At 42.9% G+C, this 23,478-nt stretch overlaps 1 protein-coding gene across 1 annotated transcript in view; it reads left to right on the top strand.

Annotated features, from left to right (window-relative positions):
* slco2b1 (solute carrier organic anion transporter family, member 2B1) overlaps positions 1–23,478 on the top strand; it is a 70,467-nt gene that overhangs the window by 5,548 nt on the left and 41,441 nt on the right. Inside the window, exons 2-5 of the mRNA XM_012818516.3 lie at positions 8,932–9,033; positions 13,310–13,447; positions 17,352–17,514; positions 17,613–17,837. Of these exons, the coding sequence (XP_012673970.1) occupies positions 8,947–9,033; positions 13,310–13,447; positions 17,352–17,514; positions 17,613–17,837 (613 nt within the window). The 5' untranslated portion in view covers positions 8,932–8,946. The remainder of the gene's footprint in view (positions 1–8,931; positions 9,034–13,309; positions 13,448–17,351; positions 17,515–17,612; positions 17,838–23,478) is intronic.

The raw sequence follows: 23,478 nt of genomic DNA, 5'->3' as shown, positions 1-23,478 counted from the left end.
CAGTCTACCATTAGTCCATTTCTTTTAATGTTGTCTGTGAGAAACGTTTGACTGACCTTGAACACAAAAGTTTCATAATTTTCATGATCTTCTTGTCTTTCTGCTGTTTGTTTCGCTATACAGGGCGATAATTCTGGGCTTACCCTGACTCACGTAGTGACTTTAAAGTTTTTGTAGAGCTTTCCTGCCGTCAACCATTGCCTCTCGCATCACCAGCAAAAGGCTTTTGTCATCGAGAAACTGGATAAGTTCGGCGTAGCACTTCTCATTCTTTCCTTTGTCGATATGCTCGTCAGTTGACACTATTGTCTCTTTTAAACCCATTATTCTCAGATGTCCAAGGAATTTTACCTCCCAAAGTCACCATCGAAGACTAGCCGTTGCCATCTCCCTCCAGAAATGTTGGCGCGCCTGGGCCCATAACCTGTTACAATCTTTTCTCCTCTATCCATGTTGATGTGGAGTATGTTTCTGTCATTCATTCATAATTAATAAAAAGGTCACTCAAAGTAGAAACATACATTAAGTTGTTTATTAGCTTACTAAACTTTATCTCACAGTACCGTCAGAGCATCAGTATCTGTGGCATGGCTCAAAACCATTAGAACAACAAAGGAAACAAACAGGGGGTATAGATTCTTATAGATTTAGCAGGGGTCAAATTAAGAGTCCCATAAGTGCATTTCCCCTTTAACTTACATAACACGTACAGTGGGTATAATTGAAAAGAAATAAGAATACAAGCCTTATATAGCCGACCAGATACTGTGTGTGGAACGGACTAACCTGGACTCTTTAGTTATTGTCCTCTGCGACTTTAACAAAGAAAATCTCCCCAAATACAGACAATGTATTAAATGCCCGACCAGAGAGGAGAACATTCTGGATCACTGTTACACCACAGTAAGCAGTGCCTATCACACCGTCCCCGGGCTGCACTGGGACACTCGCACTACGTTATGGTCCATGTGATTCCTGCATACAGGCAGAAACTAAAGCTCTGCAAACCTGTTGTGAGGACATCAAAGCAGTGGACCAGTGAAGCTGTGGAGGACCTTCAGGCTTGCTTGGACTGTACCGATTGGGAGGTTTTGAGGACAGCTACCAACAGTCTGGATGAGTATACAGAGGCTGTGACATCTTATATCAGCTTTTGTGAGGACAGCTTTGTTCCATCACGCACCAGGGTGAGTTATAACAATGACAAACCCTGGTTCACAGCCAACCTCAGAAAGTTAAGGTTGGAGAAGGAAGAGGCGTTCAGGAGTGGGGACAGAGACAGAGACAGAGACAGGTTTTTAGAGTCGAAATACAGGTTTAGCAAAGAGGTGAGAGAAGTTAAACGACTGTACTCTGAGAAACTCCAACACCAGTTCTCAGCCAATGACTGCCTCTGTCTGGAAAGGGCTTAGGCAGATTACAAATTGTAAGCCTAGAGTCCCCCATTCCACTAACGTCTCACGCCTGGCCAACGACTTGAATGAGTTTTACTGTCGCTTTGAAAGACAATGGGACAGTCCTGACACCATCCCCTGTGACACCACCCACCAGCTCCAGCCCTTCAACTGCACCTCCCCCACCATAGCAAAGGCCTGCACCTTTCCACAACTGCCCACCTCAGAGCCCCCTTCCTCTTCCCCTACCACAGTGACGACTCTCTCCATCCTCCTCCTCTTCAGGAGACAGAACCCCCGCAAAGCAGCCGTGCCAGACTCTGTCTCTCCATCCAGCCTGAAGTACTGTGCTGATCAGCAGTCTCTGGTGTTCACAGCCATTTTTAACACCTCACTGGAGACATGCCACATACCAGCCTGCTTCAAGACCTCCACCATCATCCCCATCCCCAAAAAACAAAGATCACTGGACTCAATGACTACAGACCAATCGGCCTGACCTCTGTGGTGATGAAGTCATTTGAGCGCCTTGTGCTGTTCCACCTCAAAGCCAACACTGACCCTCTCCTGGAGCCCCTGCAGTTTGCCTACAGAGCCAACAGGTCTGTAGACGATGCAGTAAACATGGCTCTTCACTTCATCCTCCAGCACCTGGACTCCTCAGGAACCTACGCCAGGATCCTGTTTGTGGACTTCAGCTCTGCCTTCAACACCATCATTGCTATAGGACAAGCTCTCCCAGCTGAGTGTGCCTGATTCCACCTGCAGGTGGATCACAGACTTCCTGTCTGACAGGAGGCAACACGTGAGGCTGGGGAAGCATGTCTCTGACTCCCAGACCATAAGCACCGGTTCCCCTCAGGGCTGCGTTCCTTCCCCTCTACTCTTCTCCCTGTATACCAACAGCTGCACCTCCAGTCACCAGTCCGTCAAACTCCTCAAGTTCCATGAGGCGTGCAGGTAAGATTGTGGCTGACCCCTCCCACCCTGGACACAAACTCTTTGAGGTACTTCCCTCACACTACAAGACCAGCTTCTTCCCTGCTGCAGTTGGCCTCATCAACAAGGCCCGGGACCCCCCGCCTGACATGGACTCTTATCCTGCCCCCGCGCCTCAAGTCTCAAGATCTAACTCATGTGTTACATTAACACACATTACCTTGCACATTGCACTCTTGTTTTGCACATTCCTGCATAGACTGCACAGCTCCTCCACTTCATATTCTGTAAATATCTTTTAATATTTTAATATATATACTTACTCGGCAATAAAAACAATTCTGATATTCTAATAATTTGTGTTGGAACATCCAGTGCGACAGCTGATCCATTGATAGATACATAATAAACATATAGGGTCCGTTCAAATTGGGTTAAAATGCAGTCTAACTGGGAATCTAACTGGACAGCGAGGCATCGAGGGTTGTTCGAATCGTTGTTTAATCTTTTCCAGTTTAATAAGATAACTTATTAAACAGCTCCTCAGAATCTTCCAAAAAGTTTTGTTGATTTGAATGGGCCACCCCAACATTCGGAGGTCTGATATTTCTTTATATTGACTGTTGCGAAAAATGTATGACTGTTGTCATTGGCAACGGGTTATGTGCTTCTAATTCACATCTTTCATATCATTCTACAAGTAGTCCGGTCATTTAAAGTATTGGAAAGTCATTGTAACTTGAAGTCAGCGAGTAATGGGTTGCTACGCAACACCTGAACCTTTAAAGTTATATTTGCGCGAAGAACAATTTTTTCTTTGCTGAAATCACGAAATGGCAACAAAAGGAATTTTGGAGGAATGTGATGCCTATTCATTCAATGCTGTAAAACATAATGCTACAACGCTAAACTAATATTATCCAATTTGTTACCCACATTAGAGAAGATTACATTTTGGACATAGGGAGGATGTTAAACTGTAGCACATTTAGTCATTTAGCAGACGCTTTTACCCAAAGCGACTTACATATGTGCGACTTACAATGTATACACATTTTACATTTTTACACTGATGGCACACTGCACATCAGGAGCAATTAGGGGTTCAGTGTCTTGCTCAAGGACGCTTCGACAGGGAATCGAACTAGCAACCTTCTGATTACTAAACGACTTCTCTACCACTGTACCACTGTCGCCACACTTTGCTAGCAACTTATCTGCAGAGTTAGCACTGTTTCTGGCTCTCAAAATAAATCCTTTCTACGAAAACAAACCATCCCATTTCAATCTACTACAAATCTTCTCACCTCAGTCTATCCACCAGTATTTTATTTATGTGACGACAAGTAAATGCAGTCCTCTTTTCTGGTGATGCCGCTTTTGCAGTCATCCACCTGCCAACCAGCACCCCATACGTTAGCTAATTTGTAATAATGCTTGTGAACACATATATGATGCCAACTAGTCGATGTGTCCCAATTACTACAACTGAAAAAAAGTTAAGACTAAATGTTAAAAAAATGCTTTTTTCACGTTAATGAACATAATGAAGCCCTGTGTTGGTGAGGTAGTGTGTGTGACTCTCACACAGTTGCAGTTGAACTCTCACACTCCTCTTTCACGAGGTGTCTGCTTTTAGTGTTTCCTATTTGTGGTCACAGTGGTCAAATATGTGAGTTTGTTTCTGATGACTATCATAGTTTCTGATTGATGTGAGCTAGCAGCAGTGGTTTCATACATTTTATGGTGAATCAGGTGGTGGTTAACTACTGAAACCGAGCACTATGTTGGATCGCATACTCAGATAGAGCACTAACCCTAGAACGAACATTCTGGAATAGTTCTGGACTCTGACCCGACACAGATGTCTGATCGCACATCCAGATAAAGGAATTATACTTGGACTTGGGTGGAGTTTTGTTTATTTTGTTTATCTCCTCCCATAAGCCTTCCGACATAATGTCAGTCTGTGTAGATCACATGTGTTTAGACCTCAAAGGTCAAGTGGTCAAATAGACTTATTTGATTATTTAAAAAAAAAAAATCATGTTGAAGTTATTTTGCAAAAACAAGCCCTGTGACATATGAAGGAGGCCAGTCTGTGTGCCCAACAGGAGTTTGGACCTCAAAAGGTCAGGTGGCTAAATAGATGTATTTGATTCAGAGTGAGCCCTTGCTCCATTGATGTTCCATTATTTCTCAGGATTGTTTAAAGGAATCGTTGTATGCCCATTTTCCCCCAAGTTGACAGTTGAGTTCCTTAGGGTCTTAATGAAATGTCTGTAACATACTTTGGTCAAAATACCACAATGATCAAGAAAAATAGCATCCTTCTCACCCTGTCTAAAACAGCCGTGGTCAGAGCAAATTGTACTCCATTGACATCCAAACCCATTACTGTACAAGTAAGCATTCATCCAATAGGCTAGCCTAAGGGCTGCAGTGGGCTGCAGATGTGTTGCGTGTTGTACTGTGTAGGAGGGCCTTTGGGAATACCGGGTATACCGGGTAGTGTGCTGTCCTCAGCCAGTTGTGCACCCTTGCTATCTAATAATACTAATTAACCAAACATAAATAAAATACCCCTTCGTCTCCTTCTATATCATATTATGCTAAGGCATTAATACTGATAAAGTGTACAAATTGCCTGACTTTCAAGCTGACAGTCAATTTTGATGGCCTTGATGGTTTTATTGGAAATCTGTTTTTCACAGGAGAGAATCTGTGTTCAAAGTTTAAAAGATGTGTAACAGATCCTTTGTGTTGATTCTACATGAATTCTGTGCTTGTACATTACATTTCCATTCATTTTAGATTAATAACAGGGTTAAACAAATATTGCAAATTGACAGACTCTGATGGTCCCCAGCACAGAAATTATTGAAATAAAATCAAATGAAATTGAAATGTAAATTTACAGTGATCATATCATAATACAGTAGATAGATAGATATATACTCTATTAATCCCGTGGGGAAATTCAGGTATCTTGCAGCTCTCATATTTACAAGAATTACAGACAATACGAAACAAACAGACAAACTATCTCGTAGATGGATAGATATATACTCTATTAATCCCGTGGGGAAATTCAGGTATCTTGCAGCTCTCATATTTACAAGAATTACAGACAATACGAAACAAACAGACAAATACAATACAATACGGTTATGTACAGTGTAGATAAGATATATGGTGCAAAACAGTCATATAGTTAGAGTTTTATGACAGCTGGGACAAAGGACCTCCTAAAACGCTCAGTCCGAGAACGTAGCTTATTGAGCCGCCCGCGCTACGGAGGCTGCTGGACTGTCCTGCCAGGACATGGGGAGGGGGTGGTTTGACATTGCCATGAGGTCCAAGAGCTTGCCCCGCATCCGGTTCTCCACCACAGACCCCAGTGAGTCCAGGCTCTGCCCCACCACTGAGCCCGCCTTTCTGACCAGCTTGTCCAGCCGCCCAGTGTCCCTCTTCGACATGTTGCCTCCCCAGCAGACTGCAGCATTGAAAAGGACGCTCACCATCACTGACTGATAAAACATGAGCAGCATCTCCTTGCAGACCTCAAAGGACCTAAGTTTCCTCAGGAAGAACAACCTGCTCTGTCCCTTTTTGTATAGTGCACCTGCGTTAGCCGACCAGTTCAGCTTGTCGTCCAGATGCACCCCCTGGACTGCGATGTCCTTGCCCTGGATGTTAACAGGCTGGAGATGTGGCTTAGTCATACGGTAGTCAATGACCAACTCCTTTGTCTTGCTTGTGTTCAGAAGAAGGCCGTTCCTCTCGCTTCAGTCGCACAAGGCTCTCGTCAGGTCCCTGTACTCCCCCTCCTGCTCCTCCCTCACACACGCCGCTATGATGATGATGAGGCCGCTGAGTCAAACCTGTTGTAGAAGTAGTTGAACTCATTGGCCTTGGCCACATCAGGGGCTGTAGCCAGACTGCCCTTCTACTTGTAGCCCGTGATGGTCTTCATTCCCCTCCACACCTCTCCGGTGTTGTTGTGCTGCAGCTTCCTTTCCACCTTCTTTTTATATTCCTCCTTGGCCTGCTTCAGGCTCCTCTTCAGCTCCCGTTGTACGAGCCTGCGCTTCTCCCTGTCACCCTCTCTGTATGCTGCCTTTTTCTGATTCAGGAGCCTCTTGAATGTCACAGGTGATCCAGGGTTTATTGTTTGGAAAACAGCGCACAGTCCTCGCTGGTACAATCATGTCCCTGCAGAATGTCATGTAGCCAGTGTAGCATTCAACCCTCCTGTCGACTTCCGTGACTCCCCTATTTCCCTCTGTGTCTTGCAGTACATTCCAGTCTGTGCATTCATAGCAAGCCCGCAGAGCTTCTTTAGCCTCTGGTGTCCACTTCCTGAATGTCCGGGTGGTGACAGGCTGCCTCACAACACAGGATTTATAGGAGGGCTGGAGGAGGACCAGGTTGTGATCTGATCTGTCGAGTGGTGGGAGGGCTGTAGAGGTGTACGCCTCCTTTACATTTGCATACAGTAGATCGAGGGTCTTATTTTCCCTGGTGGGACAGTCTACATACTGCACAAAGCCAGTTAGATGGGAGGAGAGACTGACGTGGTTAAAGTCTCACAATGGCTGCATCAGTGTGCTGGGTCTGTACTCTCGCGACAGTCTGGTGGATGACGTCACACGCCACTGCCGGCACAGCACGTGGCTGGATGTAAACAACAATGGCGGCCATGTGAGAGAATTCCCTCGGAACATAGTACGGTCTGAGCCCAACTACCAAGAGTTCAACGCCCTGACAGCAAATCATCTCCTTCACAGTGATGTGACCTGGGTTACACCACCGATTGTTCACATACAGAATCAGGCCCCCACCTTTGTTTTTGCTGCACGTTCTGGCGTCTCTGTCCGCTCGCACCGTAGTGAAGCCGGCTATTTCCAAACAGGAGTCGGCAATGTCATCGTTCAGCCAGCTCTCAGAAAAGCACAGACTGCACAACTGTACTGCCTCCAGCTCATCGCACTTGTTTGATAGGAGTTGACATTTCCCATAACTATCGAAGGTAAGGACGGCTTGTATCTCATCCTCTGTGTTGTTAGCTTAGCCTTCCGCTTAGCTCCAGCTCTGCACCCGCGGAAACGGCTTTCGAAGCTCCGTTGGGATAGGGAGCTGGTTTAAAAAAACACGTCTAGCTGGCCAAGTGAGACCATGCAAAAACCATTCACCTGTAGGTAGATCAGTACACTATCCCAATACAAACAAACTCATCACAGTAGAAAAAAGTTAAAGTCGAGAGAAAGGAGGAAAACAGTAAAAAAAATGAAGAGCTGCTAAGACAGCTGCCACTCACAGCGGCGCCACGTCACAAAAGACTAATCCGTTGAGAGAGAATATAGTAATGATAATCCCTATGACATAATGCCTATGGCATCATCATACTATAAGGAGCTAACATAATAAAAAAATTGGACCTCATTCTCGAAGATTTTTCTTAAATATCTTCTTACAGACTTCGAAAGACCAACCTAAGAAAAGATCTCCGCCGGATTCATAAACGCCTGGAAATGTGTTCTTAAACCACCAAAGTGTCCGTAGCTGTGCACTGATTCTTAAATTGAACGCGCATTCTCGTGAACCTGCATTTTCATACAGAAACACCCCTCCAGCTCCTTATAAGGGCATGCAACTGAACAGACGTCTGCACTATCCACTGACTCCAGAGGCAACGCAAAGGCAACTTCAGACTGATCAAAATCATGTCAAAGCGGAAAGCAAGCGCCGGTCGAGTGCAGACCTACCTTCACCGGTGCAGAGCTGGAGGTGCTGTTGCAGAATGTAGATGTGTCCATTCTATTGCACCATGGCTATATTAACGCGATTGAGTTTAGTGCTTATTTATTTATTCACTTACATTTGCAGTGTTCGTGTAGTGCTTTTATTTATTTTAGGACATCACGATGCTTCATAGAATGCCTCGATGCCTCGTAGAATCATGACTATACATGTGAAATGTTTGAAAAGCGTAATTGTTACGTAATTGTTAATGATACAAATATTCTCGTATTTATTATTATTATAATTATTTAAATCCAAGGATGTCTGTAGAGTTGATGTGAACGCAATCAACAACGATTTCTCAAAAATTCAGCCCTTAACCCTTTTATCACGGAGCGGCCCCGTGGGGCATCTGGTGTTTTTTTTAGGAATTGCATTTAAGAAAACTCTGGGCGATTTACGACTGCTATTTCGCGTTCTGAACTTCTTCTGAAGTTCAGAACGAATCCTGGATGAGAAAACTTTCATGAATGCCAAATTTGTTCTTAAAACAGCGGAAGTGGAGTTCAGAAGAAATTCCTTCTTAAATTCTTCTTAACTGCGCTCGAGAATGAGGCCCATTGTTAAAAATGTACCAACAGAAATAGACATTAACGTCAGACTGAGTTACAGACAACAAACAGGACGGATCCAAATAAATTTTTCATCGTACCGAATTCACTCTTGGTTTGTAAAGGGTAATAAGAACACATGTGCGTGACAAATTGGTGTGCAAGGGACTTATTGTCAAAGGAAGGAAGGTTTTTGTTGAGGAAATAAGTTATTGTAACAGTGTCCATTTTGCTGTGTTTAGGATGTGACTGAGATAATGACAGCTGAAAAGACCGAACAGAATCCATCAAACCAGGTTGGGAGGGCTCCCTCTCCACCTCGGGGTTTCTTCTACAACATAAAGGTAAAACACGAATACACAGGAAATCACAAGATATAAGTCCTACAGTAATATACATGTGATTTACTGTTTACAGATAAGGGTGCATGCACACAGTATGCATAGTGTACCATGAGATATTGATACTTTATATGCCTCGTTTATAATTGCTATTGCTACAGATATCTTAAATCTTGATAAGGAAGTAATTCTTAGATAAATCTCACCATTTGTACCCGTTATTCTGATTTGATACCAGGCTAGGTATAAAGGCAGAATATTCAGATAGGAATGTGCTATATCGGTGCAGTGTAGAGTAGAGTGTAGTGTAAGTAGAACTTATTTAGGATGGGTATTTACATGTTTTACTTTTCTATGATGCTTTTACTACAGTCTTATCTGGCCTTCAATTCAATACTTCTTTTTAACAGGAACAAATCTTGAACAGGACATTAGCTCAAAGGGGGGACCCATCTGCTTAGAGCTGACTGGGTAGAGAGATAGAGATAGAAAAGGGAGAGGATGGCAGAAGTGAATGGAGGAGAAGAGAGAATCAGGAGCAATCAGATGGATTCATACATGTATCAGAGGAGAAAACATATTGCGGCACGCGGCATATATACATGGTACATACATGAGTCCAAGAAACACAGAAAAAGGTATATGAAATATACAGAACAAATAGTGGATAAAAACGAAGAGAGCCAGTAGTCGTTTTGGTTGTAGAACAGTTTAGTGGATATAAAGTGTCCTCATAAGGTTACTATTATAATGATAGGCAGAGCAGTGAAGCAGAAACCGTGTCAATGATGTCATTTGTTTATATTACGTATAATGCTTTAATCACCACTGACCTTCCCAATGAGAAAGAGGAGCGAAACAGGTGGGTGTAAGCAGGAGAGCAGGCCTTGAGATTTAGGCCTAATTGGTGAATTAGTGAGTTTGGCGTAAGTTGTCACAGTGACCGGGAGTCACATGTGTTGCGTTCTCTATTAAAAGCCCTGGGTGTCAGGGGCCGGAGTCAGGAAACAAACCCGGGCCTGCTGGATTTCGGGTCCAGTGAGGAACTCACTGAGCAAAGTAGGAGGACCCAAGTGGATGTGCAAAAATGTGTTGTTTTTTTTTCTCCAAAAAGAATAGGATAATCCAAAAGTCAGAAGAAATTGGCAAAAGTCAGAAAGAGCTCAGAAGTTCAGAATCGGAAGGCAAAAACAAGACAGGCAAAAACAGCTAAGTTAACTTTAGCAAAACAAGAGGCTAGGAATTCACAAGACTTACAAAAACCACAAGGACTGCGGCTGGAGACTAGGCAGCTGGAGACAAGGGAACTCAAGACTAGAACAAGAAAACAAAACGCCAGAAAGCAATACGACAAAGACACAGCAATGAGCCTGAAAACCAGCCAGGTATTAACAAGCAGGTGGAACAAAACAATGGTGGGGAAACAGAGGCAGGAAGTACACACACACACACACACACACACACACACACACACACACACACACACACTAATCCTAACAAAATCACATGTACACACAAAAGGCAAAGAGTGTTTTTGTTGGCGGCCTCTAGAGGCCCGAAGGTCCCATATCATGACAGTCCTGAACTGCCCGCATTTCTTGCACGTGTTGTGCAGTACATTGCGGGTCCATTGTCCGACTGGAGCAGGAGCAGCAGAGGAGAGGCTGGCACCCAAAGCCTGTGGAGCAGCAACCAGCACAGGCCCCTATGAGGTCACCGGACCCAGCATGAACAGCTGAGGGCCCAAGGGTGGAGCAGGAAAGGGCTCCCGCTGGGGGCGCGACCTCACAGCCACCGGTGTCGCGACTGTGGACAATACCTTGATCTTCACCTGTGCCTGGCCCACGGTGCTGCCAGCCGGGTGGTGCTGGTGAACTGGGCCTGGTTGGGGGGGAGGTGCAAACAGTGGGCACACATTAGCAGGGAGGAGAGGGTCAGTCGCCACAGACAAGCGGCTGGGCAAGTCCAGTCCCTGTATCACCACCACGCGTGTTGCGGCTGTCTCCAGCCAGTTAAGCACTGTTGTGTATCCTGCCATCCCTGCCATCCTAACTCAAATCCGCATGCATCATGTCAGCCAACCTTAACTAAACATAACATAACAAAACTAAATGCTAATAATATTCCCACACACCTGCCAAGGCAGCCTCCCTCTCCCTTTCCCTCTCCTTATATATCCTATTGCTAATGCCTATATTGATACTGATAAAATGGCCATATTAACTAAGGTTAACTCCTAAAGGACTACCTAAAAGTATCTGTTTATAAAATTGATGTCTACTAAAGAAGTGCTTCTCTCTCTTATAGCATGATCCAGTTGCTGATGGATGTGGAAACATTGCTCCTCACCACCACTGCTCCTCATTTACGCATATGGACAGCCAAACTCGACCCACTCACTCTGTCTTCTTTTTTTCTCTCCTAGTCTAGACTATCTTCACTATGGGACGCTGCTGTAGTCTCTCCACCTGATCTACCTGTACCCTCGGCCCGCATGCACCCATCACCACCGTACACTTACTCTACCCCATACCCTATGCAAGCATTTATATGCCATATATATTATTGCCACCACCGACTTGTTTTTATGTTCCTCCTTTTCTTACCCCTGTAACAGTAACCCTATGAGCACACTGTATACCCACAAAGCTGTTTTTGTATGTATCATATATATACCATATGATGTTTCTATATATATTATGTACTTCTACCACATGCATGCTGTGTACGTCTACCACTTGCTGTTTCCCTTCCTCTTCTGCCACACAAGCCCCCCCTCCCCCCCCCCCCACACACACACACACGCCCTTCCTATCTCCTCCCAGCCGACCTCAAGCAGATGGGTACCCCCTTATGTGCGGTGGTTCTGCTTAAGGTTCCTTCCTGACAAACAGGGAGTTTTTCCTTGACCCTGTCGCCATTGTGCTTGCTCTAAGAGGGTTCAGGCACTGGGCTCTGTAAAGCGCCTTGAGACAATTTGATTGTTTTGGTGCTATATAAATAAAATGTAATGTAATTGAATTGAATTGAATTACATTGTAATCTCACCTGCCATATTCATTAAAAGGGATTGCTCGCCAGTGCTATTGCTCGGCCTTAACCAAACCTTTCACTTTGGCCCCGGCTCTGCCCATTTTGTGCCTTTGACCTTTGACCTTTCTCTCTGTATCATCGTTTTTTGTGCAACACTGCAGATGCATCTTTCTGCCGGCCATTTTCACCCTCAAACTAGGGGCCAATGTTTGTAATTGTAGTTCAACATAATTGGTACATTTATAAATGATTTGTAAGCTTTGGATAAGATCATCTGCCAAGTCTGTTAAGTGCTTAATGTACTTACTGTACTTACATCTGCTAAGTACTAACTCCTACTAAGGTCTAAGTAATAACTACTACTAAGGTCTAAGTAATAACTCCTACTAAGGTCTAAGTAATAACTACTACTAAGGTCTAAGTAATAACTCCTACTAAGGTCTAAGTAATAACTACTACTCAGGTCTAAGTAATAACTCCTACTAAGGTCTAAGTAATAACTCCTACTAAGGTCTAAGTAATAACTCCTACTAAGGTCTAAGTAGTAACTACTACTAAGGTCTAAGTAATAACTACTACTAAGGTCTTCTACTAAGTAGGTTTTTCTTGCCACCATCGCCTTAGTGTTTGCTCTAGGGAGCTCAGGTTCTGGGCTTTGTAAAGTGCCTTGAGATCATTTCAATTGTTATTGGCATTATATAAATAAAATGTAATTGACATGAATAAACTTGAAATAATATTTAGGGGTTGACGTGAAACATGGGCGATATCATTATTTCTACTACTTCTCCATGGCTTGGAGGGACTGATTTTAGTAAAGCTTGATATTCTTATAGTTTTAGCCATGTTTCAGTCAAAGTATGGCAATACATCTTTCATTCAATCCAATATATTTATCCAATATAGGTGAAATACTGTATATGTGCTGCTAAAATGTGGTTGAAGAAAGTTTGAAGGGTTCCAACTGCTGTGTCAAATGAATTGGAAGAAGACACAATTTCTCTGACATATCAAGATGAAATCCAGTGAAGATGAATATTAATGTTATAAAGCATACACATTGGCTCATGTTCAGTCAAGAACTGTTCAGATGTGTTCTTATGTACATTGAATTAGCTTTCAGCTGGTCCTATGCAGTGTGCCATGGGAATTGGAATACATTTTTAAGCTTTCATTGAGATATTCTTTTGTATTCATTTAATATTTATATTGATATTGAAGTTTGTGTGTTTTGATTATTTCACAGTTATTTGTGCTTTGTCATGGAATACTACAACTAGCTCAGCTTCTGGTATCTGGTTACCTAAAAGCCTCAATATCCACAATTGAGAGAAGATATGGTTTTACGAGTCAAAAATCAGGACTTCTTGCTGCTTTTAATGAGGTAAGCATTTGATGATCTGATGATGTACTTTGAAGACTGAAGAACATGTCATAATATTGATTTATTTTCCTCCAGAGTAAGTCAAAAAAGTCTTCAAAAACCCTATTCGCTCCCCTTTTAGTAGTTCAGGGACGTAGGTGTTAATGTTAAATAGTCGCTTTAGAACTACTTCCATTCTTGCATCTGACTGACACTTCTCTATCCCGAATCAGTACAGTTATCTGAAAGGACTGGCTCTTCAAAGCTTGAATTAATAACACAGCACTTTGCAGACACACATGCAGACATGTCAGCCCTACTGCTTACACAAAGAGTCAACCAAAGGCTTTTCACTCTGCTGCAAACCTTTGCTTATTCGCCAACCTAACCTATGAGACTGAGTTGTCAGGGTATATAGGATATTTTTATACACTCTCAAAAAGTGTCTATCAGAGACTGTTACCTCAACATTCTGAAATGGGGGTAATAAGAGACAATAATAACACCTTTCACTCAAACTCCAAGATCAAAGGGATAGGTCAAGAAGTCATGTGAAAGGTCAAGTAGTTTTGTGTCAAGCATGTTTTGAGCGTTTATGATTGATGGCTTTAGGCTTCAAGTTGATGTGTGTGGAGTGTGGCGAAGTGAGAGGTTTTGGCTGGTGTGATCCGATTGGAACTTTTTATTTGTTAGGTAGGGATTCCGGCTTCCCTATGTGTCTGAGAAAGAAAGCAGATGTGGAGGAGTCTGTTGCGAGGTTGTGTTTATGAACTTTGGGATACACTTTGAATGAATGCGCTTGTGTTTTTTGGTGAGCATGAGGAGGAGAGCTTGGGGAGTGTCTGAGACGTCAGGCTGCACTCTTGGAGGGAGATGGGGGCGGAGGTATTTTTTTTTAAGATTTAATTTCTGGCTTTAACCGGACAGGATAGTGAAGGTAGACAAGAAATGAGCAGGAGGGAGAAGGGGAGTGGCCGCAGGTCGGATTCAAACCCGGGTCCCTGTGGACGTTCAAGCCCATTCATGGTCGGCGATGCTGCCTCTTGCGCCACAGCTCCCCCCACCCCTCTCCCCGTGAGAACTTTTTGACCTGAGTTTCTGAATTATTAATATTATTATTTTTTGGGGCAGTTCAGCTTACAGAGCCAACAGACACTGACAGGTCTTTGGTGGATCCGGCGCCTACGTCCCGTCCCCCCTCCCCCCCAGTGGTACTGGAATGGTAAAGCTTCGCCCTGGTAACCCCATGGGTCCAGATTCACCCGGCATTAGAGTGTTCTGCTCGTTCGGGTATACCCAGAGCTCCCCCCAGGAACCAGGGCTGAAGGATCACCCTGTTCACATGCCCCTGAAGGTCCCCACCCATCACCTGGCACTACATGTCCAGCTCCTCCAGGCACAGAGCTCAGACAGTCTTTGACTGCCGTGTCATTGAGCCAACCAATCCTTTTTGGGGACCAACACGACCGGGGAGGCTCATGGGCCCTCAGACGGCTCTATCACTCCCCACTGCCTTCATTTATTTGAGGCACTGTTCTGCAGCCAGCTTCTGAGAATGTGTTGAGCACCGCACACGCTGACGAATAGGGGCTACGTCACCTCTGTCTATATTGTGCGCACTAATTGGGACTGACTGCCGCTATTGGGGTGGTCCAGTGGTACAGGAGATAAAGAAGTCGTTTAGTAATCAGAAGGTTGCTAGTTCGATTCCCTGTCGAAGTGTCCTTGAGCAAGGCACTGAACTCCTAATTGCTCCTGATGTGCAGTGTGCCATCAGTGTAAATGTAAAATGTGTATACATTGTAAGTCGCACATATGTAAGTCGCTTTGGATAAAAGCGTCTGCTAAATGACTAAATGTAAATGATCGCGAGAGGTGGCAAAGGCAGCAAGATGACACTCCAGGGCGACCCACAGCATCTGCTTTTCTGACTCATAGACTTGCATAGGAGCCTCACGCTCAGAGATCCTTGTGGAGGTATCCAGGACTTGCATAGGAGCCTCACGCTCAGAGACAGAGACAGCAGATGGTGACTGCTGCCAGTGTGAGGCTTTGGAACCAGAACATGCACTTGGGAAGACTGGACAGTGAGAGCCAGGGCAGCAGGAAGGGTCTTTTTGATTTTTTTCTAAAATAATTTCGATTTTTTAAAACTTTTTAGAATGATTACAGCCAGACTACTACTAGCATGTAAAAAAAAAGCAGTGGAACAGTCTTAAAAGCATGCCTATTAACAAGGTGACAGGATGTCTAACCAATCAAATCTATGATTTGCTGTGTGGGCGTCTGGAAAGGGGTAGGCTATGCAAAGTCAAGTTCTAGGTTGTTAAAGTCTAGATTCTGCGCCAGATGGCTCTCTATTGAGAGCAGTGCCAAACCATCAGTCCGTCTTGAGGTATGGTAGAGTGAAGATAGTTTTTTATGAGTTTCATCTTACTTTAATTAGCTAGCTATATTTTTTTAATATTTTGCCAGCTGGTAGATGTCAACTTAAAGTTACAAATAGCCTATTGTAGTGGCTAGCCAGCCAGTCAGGTCATGTTAACCTGTACAGTAGGAGAGTTTTTGTGAGTTGACATTTTGACTGTTCAGTTTTGTAAATAAGGGGGTGTGGACGAAATAATCTACGGTTAACCTTAAGACCAAACCATTTTACAATATAATGCAAATGTTTAGGCTACATATTTAAGCATGAAGATAAATTAATTGATGGCAAGCATCATACAAATATATGCAACAAATAATGAAAACACTTTTTAAAAACATATATGTTTGTCTAAATATTTCACTAATCAATGATCAACATTTATGAGTGAGGATCTCTCTCTCCACATTTTGTGTTTTTTTATATTGGCAAGTAAATGTAACATTAACAATCACATTATGTTCTTACAGTTACGGTTTAGAAACATAAACAAATATTTTTGGGTATTTCAAAACGTTTTCCATGAGCGTGTCTGAAGTCCTGGAATTCCCCTAACATCCTATTACCAACAGAGCCAAAACCATTGATGCAAGCTAGCGCAGTGGGAGAAAAACAACTATTGCAACACTGTTTTCCTGGAAGTTGCAGTGTACTGGCCTATTCACATGTTTGTGTTGAGCAGCACACATCAGTGATCAGTGTTATGAATATAACGATGGTATCCAACTTTGCAATAATTAAACATTACTAACAGCATAGTGTGTAGGCCAATTCCACTCTATTTTGCTATTTCAGCTAATTGTGGTGTATTTAATTTGGTGAGCATGGTAGTATTTGTGAGTGTTTTTTTTTTTGGGGGGGGGGGGGGGGGGGGGGGGGGGGGGGTCTTGAATGTCCATTGGTGGCTCTTGACTGAACTGAAAGGGAACCTCAGAACAATTATGTACCCCAGAACAGAAATTTGATTGTTATTATAGCAGAGTATTGTTGTATGTACAAATTTCATAAATTCATGAATATGTAAGGCTACATCAGTGTATACATGTTGCAGTAGATTCATGCCAACATGATGTTCAAGTCTCTGTAGCAAAATATGATGATCTATAGTGTCGAAGGCAGCACTAAGGTCAAGTACCAGCCAGCCAACCAGTATTGAAATGCACCCATGATCAGATGCGATTTGTAGGTCATTCAGAACTTTGACTAAGGCTGTTTCAGTGCTGTGATGAGCTCTAAAGCCATATTGGAGGTCTTCTTTGATATTGCTTTTATGTAGAAAGGAAATAAGTTGCTCTGCTACTACTTTTTCCACACTGCAGCAGACTTTCTATTATTCATGTCTAGATCTACTGCTCTGCCAGACATGTCAAATATTTAAGTAGATTCATAATGGGCAATTATGGGAAAGCAGTGCTCTGTCAAAAACCAAATGGTATAGCATATAGCAAATTGGTAATTTGAAAGCTTCTATCAAATGTCTAATCCCTTGTATTTTTGTAGGTGGGGAACACAGTTCTCATTGTGTTTGTGAGTTTCTTTGGTAGCCGTGTGCACAGGCCTCGTTGCATTGGTATTGGAGCAATGATAGCAAGTGCAGGTGTCTTTGTCATCGCACTACCTCATTTTCTCAGTGCACCATACAAACACTCAAACTTCATGAACAGTGAGTGACATGTACAAAGCACTAGATTTCATAGATTTTATAAACACATACTTGAGCTCAAAATCCTGCATATATAAACATATTCTTCTGTTTTGTAGGCACCAAAAACAACAGCTCTGAAATATGCCAAACAAAGGACCTTTTAAATTCTGACTGGCCACACCAGAACTGTAGCCAACAGGACACCATTGTTCATGAGGACGTTTTTCCCATACTCCTCCTGGGCCAGTTACTTTTGGGAGTTGGCGGTGTTCCAATTCAACCCTTTGGAATTTCATACATAGATGACTTTGCCAGTAGGAGAAACTCACCTTTCTATCTAGGTAAGAGCAACAATTCATTCCAGTGTCTGTCTAGGCAGTTACAAAATGTAGCAACTTACGAACATCCACAGTTTCACAGGGTTTCTCTTTGTTAGATAGCACATATTGCAGAGAGATAGATGGGTGTCAAGGGTGGAGAGAAATAGACCTGAAACTGACACGGAGACCTAATTTAGTTTCATAACTTTAACTGTACATTGGCTTGCTATACTGTGTATACAGTGTGTATGTGTTGATTTTACTAAATGCTATTCAACTTTAACGTAAGATTAGAGTCAGCAACAGGATGCCTCAAATCTTCAGATGCTGCCACCCACCGTGCAGTCTAGCCTCAAACCTTCAGATGCTGCCACCCACCGTGCAGTCTAGCCTCAAACCTTCAGATGCTGCCACCCACCGTGCAGTCTAGCCTCAAACCGCTGCTAACTTCATCTAGCCTCAAACCGCCGTTAACTTCATCTGAACTGAAGTATTCAGTATACTGTAACTGCGCTCACTACAACTGCCTTTAACATTACTTCGATTCTGGAAATACTTCCCTACCTGAATTCTCTATATATTCTCTGTCATCCCTTCACTCGTGTCACACTATATAGACCACCTGCCCCCCCACACGGAAATAATAGCCTAACAGCCGCATTCCAATCACCAATAGACTCTATTGGGTTTTCCCAACATGTAAACACACCAACTCATTGGCATAACCACATCATTGACCTTGTATTAACATATGGCTTAGAAATTCACCACCTAGAGTTCTACCTCAAAATGCTGCCCTTTCAGATCATCACCTAATAACATTCAATTTGCAATTAGAACTCTGCGCAACATCAGAATTAACTCACTTCTACAGCAGTTGTTTATCCGACAAGACTACACCTATTCCTGGCACTGAAAGGAAAAAATGGAATTCCAACTGGATAACAGCATGGTGACAATAGGCTGAAAAGCATCAACAGACTTAAGCCTCACCATAGTTTAACAGGCCTGTGATAAACTTTGAATAGGCATTTTGAAAAAAAACACCCCAACAGCTAATTTATGACAGCAGATTCAATATTTGACATGTCTGGCAGAGCAGTAGATCTAGACATGAATAATAGAAAGTCTGCTGCAGTGTGGAAAAAGTAGTAGCATACTCAAATTGAGACATTCCTCTTCAGTACATCTCATAGTCAAAAAAACTCATCAAAAACCTGTCACCTGCAACATTCTTCACTCCTCCTTGCTCGCCATGTTGTTGTGTTTAGCAGGAGTGGGATACCGACAGCGCATGTTGTACTGTATAGAAGGGCCTTTACGGATCCCAGGTACAGCATGCTGTCGCCAGGCAGTTGGGCACTGTTGTGTATCCTGCCACACTTACTATGCTTTTATAATTAAAAATCCCCATGCACCAAGCCCGCCAACACTGGGCGACAGTGGTACAGGGGGTAGAGAAGTCGTTTAGTAATCAGAAGGTTGCTAGTTCGATTCCCTGTCGAAGTGTCCTTGAGCAAGGCTCTGAACCCCTAATTGCTCCTGATGTGCAGTGTGCCATCAGTGAAAAATTTAAAATGTGTATACATTGTAAGTCGCACATATGTAAGTCGCTTTGGATAAAAGCGTCTGCTAAATGACTAAATGTAAACTAAACATAACTCATCACAACTAAACACAAATAAAATCTCTTTTCCCCCTCCTTCTATCTCTACCCGGCTGGCTTCTAGCAGATGGGCCCCCCTTATGTGCCGGGGAGCTGCTTAAGGTTTCTTTCTGATGAAAAGGGAGTTTTCCCTTGCCCCTGTCGCCATTGTGCTTGCTCTAAGGAGGTTCAGGCCCTGGGCTCTGTAAAACGCCCTAAGACAATTTTATTGTTTTGGTGCTATATCAATACAATTGTATTGAATTGAACAGATAACATGATTTGAGCAGAATATCAGATCAACAACTCAGACAACTTTTTCTGTCATTCCCCACTTTGAACAAGGGGGCCTTTTCAAGCCCCACCTGTCCTTCATCGCTCCCATAAAATGGTAGGCCAAGCTTAAAATGGTCAATTATTGAAATAACCTAAGTAATAACAAATAGCATCTTATTTAGGTCAGCAAATGTATATTGATTTCATGAGTGATTTCATGTTGTAGTGTATTGTTGTTATGGACACGCACACATGGACGGATTATGAAACCATGGATTAGATGGCTTAAATGTATCTCTTATTTGTGGTTAGAAGCGGTGCACTTTGTAACAAAGTGCACCGCTTCTAACCACAAATAAGAGATACATTTAAGCCACCTCTGATATTAACAAATACAAAGTCTAAAAACAATTGACAGCAAGCAAGTTAATAACGACTTCACGCAGAGGCTCTGGTTTAGCTGAGCTCATGGGCCCTTGGGCCTGGGCCCGTTCGGTAATCCATCCCTGCAAGCACACAGTATTGTATTTCTTTCTGTTGACGGACTTTTACTTTGACATCATACTCGTCTCGTGGGATAGGGAACAACTGTGACAGTTAGTAACGCACATATCTAGTAAGCCTCTATTAAATTATGCTTTTCCTCACACCTTCGAAAACAAAGACTACGTTTTTTCGCTCTCTCATACTGTGATAAATATGTTTAAGTGACCTATGTTTAAATTCTATGAACTGTGTTAGTTCGTTGAAACGTAAAATTTAATTATTATTTATTTAGATACGTTAATATGTGACCGTTAGCACACCATTCATTCATAACTCTGTTGGTGGCTAATAATAGCACTTATTAGCTAGCTGTGCTGTAATCTGTTGTTGCTCTAATTCTTGGTGTAATGAATCTAATAGTAACTTGCTGTGTTTAGTTAAGATACCTTCTAAGTATTTTCCGTTTCTTGTGTATTATTGTTTCACTCATAAGTTTTCACCTGACATCAATAAAGGAGCAAGACGCTCGCTACCTGGCTCATGAAATCAAGTTTGGCTGACTGTCAACACACTGGACGTGTAAAACATGTAGCGAGAACAGTACACAGCCCTAACTAAACTAAACTAAAGTTTTTTTTTAACTGTCGCGCTGCAATTAATACACCGACATCAATCAAAATCTATTGTCTATAAAGGAAAGCATTGCCATAGATCAGGGCGAAAAAAAAATAATCTCCTGTTCATCGCGCCCCACCTGTCACGTCTCTGCGCCCCACCAGTGGGGCGCGCCCCACACTTTGAGAAACGCTGGGCTACACCATGGCTAGGTAGCTTGATAACATCCTCTATAACATAATGATCTAAAAGGGCACTCAGAGAACACAGATGTAGTGGGTTCTTACTTGGCCCATGCCACACCCCAGATAGCAAGCATATATCGGTTCTCCGGTCGATTTTTTTTAACTTTTTGTAACTTACTAGCGGTGTGCAAAAGTCCAGCAGACCACCAGCTCTCCCAACAGTGGTCCATCAGCCTTTTGCTACCAGGGATCTTTTCACCAAATTTCATGGAAATCGGGCTGGTCATTTTTGCGTAATCCTGCTTACAGTCAGACAAACAAACAAAACTACCTTGGTTGAGTTAATTACTGTATTGTGTTTTTTTTTTTTTACAAAAACACCCAAACACAAAAGACACCAGACACAACTGTTGGAGTGTTATGTTGCCTACTCCAATAGAACACCAAGGAAGGAGGCTGCCCGTCTGACCACCTCTATGAAATGTTAACAAGGACAAGTTCATGTAGCCTGTGTCTGTTCTGTTGTGAAGAAGCCCTCTCAGGGCTGGTGTTGGTGTGTTTTACTACTGGTGAATGGTTGTTTTGTAGGTTCTTTTTGGCTGCCCACATGGTGTCCAGGGTTCGTATCCCAGTTTGTTGCCTTCATACTAAACCACCCAGGGACATGCACAGGAATTTTGAAGGGCCATTGCTCTGACCTAAAAAAAAGGGCACCCCCGGCAAAAAATTCAATCACATGAAGAACTGAGAAGAACAGGGTCTTTTATTAATAGTAATAAATAAAACACTCAAATACAGCAATTCATTTGAGCATGGCATCATTCTGTGGAGAACATTCCAGCCAGGGGTCATCATCATACTAGTGGGCTTGAAAAGAGCGACCTTCTGGAGTTTTTTGGGAACTTCACAATGGGACGGCAAGGCCCGACTGAATGTGAACATTTGATAAAGGCCTGGTTGTGTTTAAGATTATTGCTCTGTACATGAGCTGGATCTGTTGGATTACTCAATCTCAGCAAAAAATCTAAATCTGTATTCATGGATTCTGCCTCACTCTCCATCTCAATATCCTCCCTTGTTGGCATCCTGTCCTGACTTTCTGTGTCGTCTCTCCTTTCCCTGTTTTCCAAGACCAGTGGCGGTGCGTCAATACAGGGCGCAAGGGCGCCGCCCCTCCTAAAATTTTGAGATGAAAAAAAAAGAAAAAAAGTAAAAAAACATTATATACCAAACAATTAAAATAGGAACTGTACTGTGTTAACGCATTACATGTGTGTGTGAGACCGTAAGCCCCTGCCAACAACCACTTAAATGTGACCAAATATAATATATTGCCATTCGTTATCACTGAGATAAGCCCCTCCTCCCTGGAGGGGCGCCGGCCAAATGGAAGTCAATGGGAGCTCTCATACTTTTCTGCAACATTTGAGCAAGGACAGCTTCTCATTGGCGGATGAAAGTTCGATCCTGGGGCGCAAAATTTTGCGCCCTGACCAATGACATCATTTTTTATTTCAATGCGACTGGACTATTCGTCGAATCAGAGACCTTTATCATTCCCTCACATCCCATATACATCTCACGTATCTACGAGAGCAACATAGCTAGCAGAGACTTTGATTCTGTGAGTATGCCGACTGAAAACTTTCGAATCGACGATCAGATGTCGATAAGAAGAGACTGAAAGACATGGGACCCGAACGTCCGGATTTAAAAATGCAGCAGCAGAGCATCGACCGCGGGAGGACGTACACCCGTAGCTTCTCCTCAAGCCTGTATGCTAACCGGAGCTGGTTAGCTGGTTGTTCAGTGAGTGATGCGTTTTTTTGTTTTCCCTGCCTGTTGTTCCAAAGTCCTGGGACTGAAACAATCTGGACTGCAACGGGGATGAGGGATCTAAAGCACTTTAACGATAAATGTAAGAAGCACGAATCTTGCCGCAGCCATCTAACTAACAGCCTGAAGCTAAGCCTCTTTGGAAGACTGAGTATTGCAGAGCAGTTGGACGAAGGGTACCAAATTGGCATTCGAAAACATGTAGTATCATCCAGTGTTTCTGAATCTATTCTGCTCTAAACCTCTAGTATAATCCAGTATTTCTGAATCTATTCTGCTCTAAACTACTGGTATCATTCAATCTTTCTCACTCTATTCTGCTCTAAACCTCTACACCCTGTGTGTTTTTAAAAAAAAATGTTTTTATCTACTCTGTTTTAAACTTGTACACAATGTTTCTGAATCTAGTCTACTCTAAACCTCTACTACCCAATATTTAAACCTCTGGAACCCAACCCAATGTTTCTTAAACCATTCTGCTCTAAACCTCTCATGCCCAATTTTACAGTTTGTTGAGAGTTGTTAGTGGACAGTGTTGAGCACTGTGTTTTCATGAAATAAATCTTTTGTTTTTTAATATATTCTACTCAAAACCTCTCTTGTGTTTTTGTTTTCTCAT

The sequence above is a fragment of the Clupea harengus genome, chromosome 19, assembly GCF_900700415.2.
Source record: "Clupea harengus chromosome 19, Ch_v2.0.2, whole genome shotgun sequence".
Lineage (NCBI taxonomy): Eukaryota > Metazoa > Chordata > Actinopteri > Clupeiformes > Clupeidae > Clupea > Clupea harengus.
Note: the sequence above shows the minus strand (reverse complement) of the source record. Positions and strands in the feature narration are given on the sequence as shown.